Source organism: Nannospalax galili, unplaced genomic scaffold, assembly GCF_000622305.1.
Source record: "Nannospalax galili isolate Female #2095 unplaced genomic scaffold, S.galili_v1.0 scaffold406, whole genome shotgun sequence".
In the NCBI taxonomy this organism is placed as follows: domain Eukaryota; kingdom Metazoa; phylum Chordata; class Mammalia; order Rodentia; family Spalacidae; genus Nannospalax; species Nannospalax galili.
In genome coordinates, this window is record NW_008357033.1 from 4,620,133 (window position 1) to 4,630,478 (window position 10,346).

General features: G+C 44.5%; 1 protein-coding gene across 1 annotated transcript; it reads left to right on the forward strand.

Moving 5' to 3' along the window:
• Window positions 1–2,224: 2,224 nt before the first annotated feature.
• Vhl (von Hippel-Lindau tumor suppressor) lies at window positions 2,225–9,146 on the forward strand. The gene is made up of 3 exons (XM_008854870.3): window positions 2,225–2,618; window positions 5,611–5,733; window positions 7,365–9,146. Exons 1-3 carry the CDS (start codon window positions 2,381–2,383, stop codon window positions 7,565–7,567), a joined length of 564 nt encoding a protein of 187 aa, XP_008853092.1. The 5' UTR covers window positions 2,225–2,380; the 3' UTR covers window positions 7,568–9,146.
• The last annotated feature ends 1,200 nt before the right edge of the window (window positions 9,147–10,346 follow it).

The following is a 10,346-nucleotide window of genomic DNA, read 5'->3' on the forward strand; positions in this document are numbered from 1 at the left end:
AACCAACCAAAATTTATCTTCGGTATCCCCCTCTTCTCTTTGTCTAAAATCTATAAGAGTCTCCACTGTCCCTTACTCTGGGCTCTCAGCACGGATCCATTGAGTTGGTGAGGTCTGAGAGCCCAAGCTTAAGCCCCAATAAACCATAAACCTTTGTTTTTGCATTTTGGTGTGTTGGGTCCTTGGTGGTCTTTTTGGGGTCCAGTGGATGAGGTACAACAACATGTGTGTGTATTTGTGTATGGGTATGTATACATGAGTGCTGGTGCCTGCAAAGCCCAGAGATATTGAATCCCCTGGGACTGGAGTTATAGCCAGTTTTGAGCCAGATGTGGGTGCTGGGTACTGAACTTGGGTTTTCTGCAAGAGCATTGTGTGCTGTTAATCCCTGAGCTATCTCTAGCCCCTTATTTTATTTTTATTTTCTGTGTATGTTTTGCCTGCATGTATGTAAGTGTATGTGAGTGTAAGTGTAAGTTTAAATATATGTATGTGTACACAGTGCCTGTAGAAGCCAGAAGAGAGCATCAGATCCCCTGGAATTGGAGTTATTGACCTGACAGTTGTTACAGTTGTTAGGCTCTATGTGGTTGCTGGGGACTGAATGAGTCCTCTGCCAGTGAGTGCTCTTAACCACTGAGCTACCTCTTCAGTCCCTGCAGTATTTCTCATTGTGTTGAGAGACTTAAATTTCATAGGCACACATACTGCGCCCCAAAAAGGTCTTTCCTTTTCAGTTTCTCTTAATCCTTTTGATAACTTGCATTCTCTTGAAAGTTCGTAGCAGGAGTTCTTTAGCATGTTATGTTTGGCATAAGCCTTTTGAATGGAGAGAAGCTCAGAGCCTTTAATAGACAAAAGACAAAACATAATTCCTTTTTTTTTTTTTTTTTGTCTTTTTGAGACAGGGTCTCCCTGTAGCCCCAGCTGTCCTGGAACTCACTATGTAGACCAGGCTGGCCTCAAACTCACAAAGATCTGCGTGCCTCTGCCTCCCAAGTGCTGCGATTAAAGGCGTGCACACTGGGCCTCCTTTTGTTTTTCTTTAGACTTAGTTTCACTATAAGCTTCTATATCAAGGAATAGTAACTTCTACTGATGGTAGTTGTGAACATTTAGAGCCAGGCATTGGAAGCACATACGTATAATGCCAGTTCTTGGGAGGCAGAAGCAGTATTGCCTAGTTTGACATCAGACTGGGTTACATATTAAGCTCCAGGCCAGCAGGAGCTATTTAGTCTCTGTCTAAAAAAAAAAAAATCTTAAAACTTACAGCATTCCTATACATAAGTACCGTTGACAAGAATCACAAAAATTTGGTTCTGCTTTTTGTATTGCGGGGACTTTAAGATGACGGGGAACGACAGTGGGAGGGGAATTTTATTTTTTGTACTCTGCTGGACAGTTTAATTTTTGTTTGGTTGGCTTTTTTGGTTTGTTTGGTTGCTTGGTTGGTTGGTTTTTGTTTGAGACAGGGTGTTCCTGTAGTCACAACTAGCCTAGATTCGCTATGGAGACCAGGCTGGCCTGGAACTCACAGAGATCAACCTGCTCCTGCCTCTTGAGTGCTGGGATTGAGTGCGCCACCACACCCAGCTCAATTTAAATTTTGTAGTCCAAAACAGAGACAAACTCGTTATTGAGAAGAACTTTAGGGCACAGCAGGGGAAGTATGCCAAAATCCATGGAGGTCTTAAATGAAATTTTATTTATTTTATTTTTTCGTCTTTTTTGAGAAAGGGTCTTCTTGTAGCCTCAGCTGTCCTGGAACTCACCATGTAGACCAGGCTGGCCTCAAACTCACAAAGATTCGCCTGCCTCTGCCTCCCAAGTGATGGGATTAAACGCGTGCGCCACCACGCCCGGCATAAGTGAAATTTTAAAAAAGTGTCAAAAAAATTATTGTGGAGCCAGGCTCATGCCTGAAATCCTAGCACTCTAGAGAAGGCCAGGAGGGGATCACTGCAAATTCGAAGCCAGTCTGATCTATAAAGCGAGTTAGCAGACCAGCTAGGGCTACACTGCCAACCCCTGTCTCAAAAAAAAAAAAACAGAACACAACAAAAAAAAAACCCCAAGGTCTGGCTGGGAGGTGGAGTTTATAGTCGCAATTACAGTCTCGGCTCCTGCTCTCTGCACGACCCAGCCCCATGGCCCCCTGGCCCCCTGGCCCCGCCCCATCACCTTCAGGCTCCGCCCCAAACCAGAGGCTCTGCAGACGTCTGCACAGAGGCTCACGGCGGCCATTTCTTGTTTCATGTCTGACAGACACCACGTCGCGAGTGCGCCCGCCTGTCCGGGAGCGCGCACGCACGCGTCGCTAGCGTCCAGCCCAGTGACCCGGAGGCTACGAGTTGCAGTTGCTTAGAGTCCTGAGGTAATGCCCCGGGAGGCTGCTGGCCGGGAGGCGGCGGAGGAGCCGAGCGTCGCGGAGGCGATGGAGGCCGAGCGGCCGCGGCCCGTGCTCCGCTCCGTGAACTCGCGCGAGCCCTCTCAGGTCATCTTCTGCAACCGCAGCCCGCGCGTCGTTTTGCCTGTGTGGCTCAACTTCGACGGCGAGCCGCAGCCTTACCCGACGCTGCCTCCCGGCACTGGCCGCCGCATCCACAGCTACCGAGGTACGAACCGGCCGCGCCCTAGGCCGCAAGCCTCGGTGCCGGGGTGCCCAGCAAAGCCAAGCCCGCGGGGTCGCTACCACTCCCTCCCACGATGGGGCCCCAGAGGCCGTACAGGCCCGGTGAAGTCTTCAAAGCTCCAACTACTTCGCATTTGAGGGCGCTTTCCCTAGTGCATTTATCCGGAGAAATGCCCGATCCCTACCCGATGTTCCCAATTGGCGGGTTCCGCATAAGGTCCCTGTTTTTTTCCTTTTAAAAGTTTTTAAAATTTAGTCGTTTTACCAGGCGTGGTGATGCATGCCTTTAATCCCAGTAAAAGACTTAGGAGGTAGAGGCAGTTGGATCTCTGAGATCGATGCCAGCCTGGGCTACATGGTGAGTTCCAGGCCAGCTGGAGCTACAGTGAGACCCTGTCTCAAAAAGACTAAAATATATATATTTATGTATTTAGATTAATTTTTATTGTATAGAAGTTTTGCCAGCATGTAAGTGTACCTGTGGGTGCAGTGCTCATGGAGACCAGACGAGGGCGTTGGATCCCCTGGAAATGGAGTTTCCGATGGTGGTTGGCTGCGATGTGGGTACTGGAACTGAACCTAGGCCGCCTGCAAGAGCAGCCAGTGGTCTTCACTGCTTAAACTTGGTGGTGACTACCTGGACGGGCATAGGCAAGTACATGAACAGACAAAAGCCAGTCAATGTCACAGTGGCTAGGTTAGAAACGGGCTCAGTGGGTTGTGGCATCAAGGACCAGGCACTGCTCAGCATGGGGAGAGTGGGTGTGCATACATAACCGAGCACCCCCTCTCCAAAGAAAGGGAGCAGGGTGCACAGAGTCAGCCTAGATAGGTGTTGGGGGTTATAGATAGGGAACCACCAGTCCTGAGTTAGACTCTTGGCTGAGTATGGGTATGAGATTGTGAGAGAGGAAGTTCAAAAGGTGATTTTTTTTAATCCCTAGAAAAATAGGGCTATTTGACATTGCCAAATTTCCATATTTAAGAACATACCCCGGGGCCAGGTGTGGTGACCCATGCCTTTAATTCCAGCACTCAGGAGGCAGAGGCAGATCTCTGAGTTTGAGGCCAGCCAGTGCTACAGGGAGACCCTGTCTCAAGAAAATCAAAACCAGGGCCGGAGAGATGGCTCAGGGGTTAAGAACAAATACTGGGTAAGAGGCAATACCCTGCTCCACCTGAGGCAGCTCACAGCCTCCAGTAATTCCAGCTCCAGCGTGTCTGTCACCCTCTTTTGGTATCCATGCGTACCTGCACTTTTGTGCACACACCCATACAGAGACACATATACATGTAATTAAAATAAAATCTTAGAAAAAACAAAACAATAGGGTGTGGAAATGCCTTTAATCCCTCAGGAAGCTCAGGCAGGTAAATCTCTGAGTTCACTCCAGCCTGGAGGGCCAGCCTCGTCTACTACATGTTCCAGGCTAGCCAGGGCTATAATGAGACTCTGTCTCACAATTAGAAAAACAACAAAAAAGAAAACAAAACCAACCAAATAAGCAACAATAAAGCCCCTGTGGGGGCTGAAGAGATTTGGCTTGGTTAAGAGCACTGGCTGCTTTTGTAGAGGACCCAGTTTCGGTTTCTAGTAGGCACATGACTGCTAACAACCATCTTTAACTCAAGTTTCAGGGGATCTGATGCCTTCTTATGACTTCCATGGGCATTGTACAATACAGGTGCACTTAACATATATGCAGGCAAAACACAAAGTAAAAATAATAAAAACAAAATAAAACAATTTACTGGGGCTGGAGAGATGGCTCAGCGGTTAAGAGCACTGACTACTCTTGCAGAGGACCCAGGTTCAATTCTCAGCACCCACATGGTGGCTTTAAACCATCCTTAACTCCAGTTCCAGGGGAATCTGATGCCCTCTTCTGACCTGTGGCATTGCATGACATGACACAGGTGTACTCACATACATTCAGGCAGTATACTCATACAGAAAACAAAACAAAAACAAAAAAACCCAATTTACCAGTTTAGGACTAGGCATATATAGTTAGTACTAAAGCATTTTCTTAGCATATGGGAGGTCCTGGGTTCAGTCCCCAGTATTGGCAAAGAAAGTTTTATGTCCTCTGTATCAGTGATATATTCTGAGGCACTCTTTCTCTTTAAATAGTCTAGTCTCTGAGGGTTTACCTCCTTTCCTCTGCATGTGCTCCACCCTCTTATGCATGGGATGTATTTTTATGTGTAGGAATGTTAAGTACACCCATGCATGCAATATTGTTGGAGGCCAGAAGAGGGTGTCAGATCCCCTGGAACTAGAGTTACAGATGGTTGTTAGCTGTCATGTGGGTGCTGGAAGCTGAATCCAGATCCTATGCAAGAGCAGCAAGTGCTCTTAACCACTGAGCCATATATCCAGCCCTGGATATATTTTTAAAAATTAAAGTATAACCTACATAGTAATATACACAGACTTCAGGGCTTTGAGAGTTTTTGACAATAGTAGCAACACCGAGGTAACCATAGAGAATAGAACTTTCAATCACCCCATTAAGTTTCTTCCTGCCCCTTACTCAGCCCTTTCCCCCTAGAGGCAAGCATATTTCTACTTTTTCACACATTTATTTGTCTTGCCTGTTCTTGCAGCATGTGTCCTTTTGTGGCCTCATGTTCTCATCATGTTCTTTTTGTGCCTCCTAGTGCTTGAGAAGCACAGAACTGGGACCCAGTGGCTTTCTCTCAATTTGCAGTGTCCATAGAACTTAAGACTATCTTCCATGGTTGTGGAGCCCAGGCATGCTCTTTCTGTCTTCTGTCTTTTGCCTTAAGCATGTCACTTGTCTCTGGCCCTGTTTTCTCTTATGTAAGTGAATCTTTTGTGATGCTTCTACAAGGGATTTGTGTGATACTTCGGCAAGGCAAGAGACATGTGTTTCATGTAGGTTGGGGTAATAAATAGGTGCCTTACTCAGACCGGTGTGGGCTCCTTAACAGTTTGCTTATGTTAACAGGTCACCTTTGGCTCTTCAGAGATGCAGGGACTCACGATGGTCTTCTGGTTAACCAAACTGAGCTGTTTGTGCCATCTCTCAATGTGGATGGACAGCCTATTTTTGCCAATATCACACTGCCAGGTATTGATATTCAATCTTTTTTCTTTCTTTTTTTTTGAAATAGGATCTGGCTTTCTAACCCAGGTTCACTAGAACTATGTAGCCTATGCTGGCCTTGAACTTGCAGCAGTCTTCCTGGTTCAGACTAGCAAGTGCTGGGATTACAGTCCTGAGGCACCATACTGGTTCAGTCTTATTTTTAAAAGGTATAGCTGTTTGTTGTAATGAGATAGGTACAGTTACTTGAAAGTACAGGAGGTAGGCAGCATGCCCAGCCTTTTTATGCTCTGTCCTCCACCATAGGTGAAATGGAAGCATTTTATTTATGTGTCCTGTATTGAAAATATGTTGTGTCCAAAAGCACTTTGGGCTCTTAAAAAGTGGGCTAATGCTGGTAGAATTGTGGATGGCTTTTGGTTCCTATGGAATAGATTTGGAATCTCAGACCAAGAGTGACAGTAAGAGCATGAAGCTGAGCCTGGCGCTAAGCTCTGTGATCCCAGCTTCTAGAGAGGCTGGGGTAGGAAGATCACAAGTTGAAGCCCTGGCTAGACTACAGGGTGAGATTAAGGCCAGCCTGAGCAACACAGTGAGACCCTGTCTCAAAAAGTAAAAAGAAGACTGGGATTGGGTGTGGTGGCACATGACTTTAATCCTAGGCATGCATAAATGAGACCCTGTCTCAAAAAAGAAAGAAAACTGGGGATGTAACTCATTGGTAGAGCACTTTCCTAGCCCTGGGTTCAATCCACTATGCTGGCAAAAAAAGTGTATTGTGGCTCTTTTTTTTCTCCTTTTTTGGTCTTTTTGAGACAGAGTCTCCATATAGCCACAGCTGGCCTCGAACTTGCTATGCTTTGATCTCACAGAGATTTCTGTCTCTGCCTCCTGAGAGCTGTGGCCTTTTTCTGAAGTTACTTTTTTTTTTTTTTGGTCTTTTTGAGACAGACTCTCCCTGTAGCCCCAGCTGCTGGAACTCAAGGCCTTTTTTTGAAGTTTCTTTTTTTTTTTTTTTGGTCTTTTTGAGACAGACTCTCCCTGTAGCCCCAGCTGTCTTGGAACTCACTACATAGACCAGGCTGGCCTTGAACTCAGAGATATGCTTGCTTCTGCCCCCTAAGGGTGCCACCATGCCCAGCCCCACACCTAGCTTTTTACATAGGCTTTGAGAATCAAACTCAGGTCATGCTTGCACAGCAAGCACTTCAACTAAGCTATCTCCCAGCTCTATTTTGTTTTTTTGAGAAAGGTCTTGCTCTGTATCCCTGCCTAACCTGGAACTCAAGAGACCAGGTTGATTGAACTTTCGCTATTTCTGCCTCTGTCTCCTGAATGCTATAGGCTTGTACCATCATGCCCAGTTTGTTATTATTTTTAAATTTTAATTTTTGTTTATCTTTTGTTTTTTTTGAGACTAGATCTCACACCATAGCCTATATTGGTTAGTTCAAGAAAAACCCCAGGCCACTTTCAGGAGCTGGGTGTGAGTGCTGTGAGGCATCTGCTGAAGTAACAGTCACATGTGTTCCACTTGTTTGGACCCTCAAGTAGGCTCCCTGTAGTAAATGTGCTCTAGTGGTTGGAGGAGGGTCTGGCTGCTCCTTGCCTCAGGCCTGAGTCTTCACCAAGGACTTGGTTTTCTGCCCTTGTAGTATATACCCTGAAAGAGCGGTGCCTTCAGGTTGTGCGGAGCCTGGTCAAGCCTGAGAACTACAGGAGGCTGGACATCGTCAGGTCACTCTATGAAGATCTAGAAGACCACCCAAATGTGCGGAAAGACATACAGCGGCTGACCCAAGAGCACGTTGAAAACCAGCACTTACAAGAGGAGACTGAAGGATTTAATTGTAATTAGCATTCTTGCATCTCAGTATTTGGTGGTTCTGAGTCCTGATCTACATGTAGGACAGGTCACTTTCCTTCGTTTTCAGTGTTTCATTCTTGGAGTAAAATATACTCCATCCTTCAAAAGAAAGTTAACTGATATCACTGGGCTTTGTGATGTTTAAGGGCAAACATCACAAAGCATCACTGAATCCTTGTCCTTTCTAGAAGCACTCGTGAGAAGAAAGTGGTTGAGTTTTTGCCTCCTGGTAAGTCAGGAAAGCTCCATTGTAAGGATGTTTGTGTAGGTAATTCAGTGAATAGTGCAGTGTGTTCTTTAACACAAGAAAATGGCATCTGCTTTTAGCAGATGGCTATGTGCCAGTGTCCTGCCTTTGGAAGTCTGAGGTGTCCCTGAGGCAGGGACAGGTCTTGCTCCTTTTAGAGGCCCCAGAGCCTAATGTATCATGAGCCTTCAGTCCATGTGTGTTAGATGAACAGTGTTCGGAGGGTCCAGCCTCTTTGTTTAAAGAAAGCCTTAAAATGTACAAGAACACTGTAGAGTTTTGTTTTTAGAAAGCACTTTTTCTAGTTTTCCAAGTTCTTAGCACTTTTCTTTTTTCCATTCTTTTATGGGTTTGTTTTGTTTTGTTGAGACAGTGTCTCAAGTAGCCCAGACTGGCCTCATACTCACTTTATAGATGATGCTGGCCTTGATCTCTTGACCCTCCTGCATCCACTACCCAAGCTTTGGGAGCAAGCGTGTGCTACTACGGCCTGTACTTTCCTTTTTTTGAGACAGAGTCTCATACTGTAGCCCTGATTGTCCTCCAGCTTTCATCAGTCTTCCTCCTTCCTGTTCACTCTTGTACAATACTCCTGTTTACGAACTAGGATGCCTTCCACAGTTAGAGTTTCATAAGTGTTTTCTGTGCACTTGACTTGTACAGAAAATAGAAAAGAGTCATCCCCATAATTTAATTGTAGTTTTGAAGAGCCCCTATGCTGTAAGCTGTTGACAGGAGTGGGTGTTTCTGTCCTTTTTGTAAATCCCTGGCATTTCCATTAGGTTCAACATATTCTGTCAGCAGGACCTGGACACACTTATCACCCAGGGGGAGAAGAGACTAAACATCTCCTCAGCCATACACTCCCAACAGTGGGTTCACAGATCAGCCTGGAAAGGTTCACAGTTTTATGGAGGTCGCATCCTTTTTTAACAGGCTGGATTGAAAGTTGTTAATTCAAATTCATTACTTGTAACTAATATTTTCTTTAAATCTCCCCAGTAGAGAAAAATTTAGAAAAGTCTGAGGGTAGCCAGGGGTGTGGTGGTGCATGCCTTTAATCCCAGGCCAGCCTGGTTCTACATAGTGAAGCCCAGGTCACCTTGGGCTAGAGGGAGACCCTGTCTCCAAAAAAAGACTGAGTGTGATGGCTCACACCACAGAGGAGAGTAAAGGAAAGGGAAGAAGAAAGATCCCTGCAGACTCACTGGGCACACAGCTGCTGTTTGTTGAAGTGTTCTCTTATAGGGCATGTTTGATTGGTTGAACCAGTTTGACATTTTAGATCAGTGTATTCAGTTTGTAGCCTACTTTTTCATTCAACTTTCTAACTCAAATATTTTTCCACATTATAAGCATTGTATAAACACTAGTGCAGTCTTCCTTTTGTAATTAATGTTTGGGGTATTTCTAGACATTGCAGGTTCTTTCAGGCATAATCTGATGCTTTAAGATCAGCACAAAATGTCTGAAATAAATGCTATGTAGTTTCCCTACTGTCCTTTAAATGTTACCTAACCTTCCTCTCCTCCAGAACATTCCATAAACAAAGTAGCTTTCTTCCCCCCTCCCAGCCTCTTGTAGCTCTTATTCAGTGATATTAGATACTATATGTTTGGTTGAAATGTTTGGTGGAGAAACCACCATAGGGTTGGAGAGTTTCACAGGCCAGTGTAGAAGGAGCCTTGTGTGGGGGGAGTCAGCAGGTTTGCAGTATTGTAACACTGAGGCTTTAAAAAATGTATCTTTGTTGGGCTGGAGAGATGGCTCAGCGGTTAAGAGCACTGACTGCTCTTGCAGAGGACCCGGGTTGAATTCCCAGCACCCACATGGTGGCTACAAACCACTCAAACTCTGGTTCCAGGGGAATCTGAAGCCCTCTTCTGACCTCCGCGGTATTGCATGATGGGTGCGCTCACATACATACAGGCAATACACTCATACATGTAAAAGAAAAATAATAAAATATTTTTTAAAAATGTATCTTTGTGTCAAAACAAGATTTAATATTTGTTTCATTAAAACCAGCAGTTTGAATGCTGTGCTTTTTGTATTGTCCAAGGAAGACTGAAGACCTGTGGTGTGAATAATACAATTTTTTTCATTTGGAATCCTGTAAATGTGTTACATGTGTTCATCAGACTGTGATTTTATTTCTGAGTTCTGAAAAAGCTAATTCTTAATACAATAAAGGGTGCTGAGTAAAGGAAACAAGGTGCATTGTATTATTTTTCTTTTTTTTTCATTCTCCATTATTAGTCAAGGTTTATATCAGTTATTTTTTAAATTTTAAAAAAATTTAATAACCGCATGATTAGAAGAAGCATTTCATTACAGCTTTAACATATTCAGTAACACATTCCATAACAAGGATACCTCTCTTTCAAAAGTGGCTGTAAATTTTTAGGTTCAGTTGAATTAATACAGTTATACAATATTGAACTCTGTATAAATCCTATAAGACATAAAATTGAATGAGTTTTTACCCTTTAAAGAAGATCTCCATTTCATTTTAAAATACAC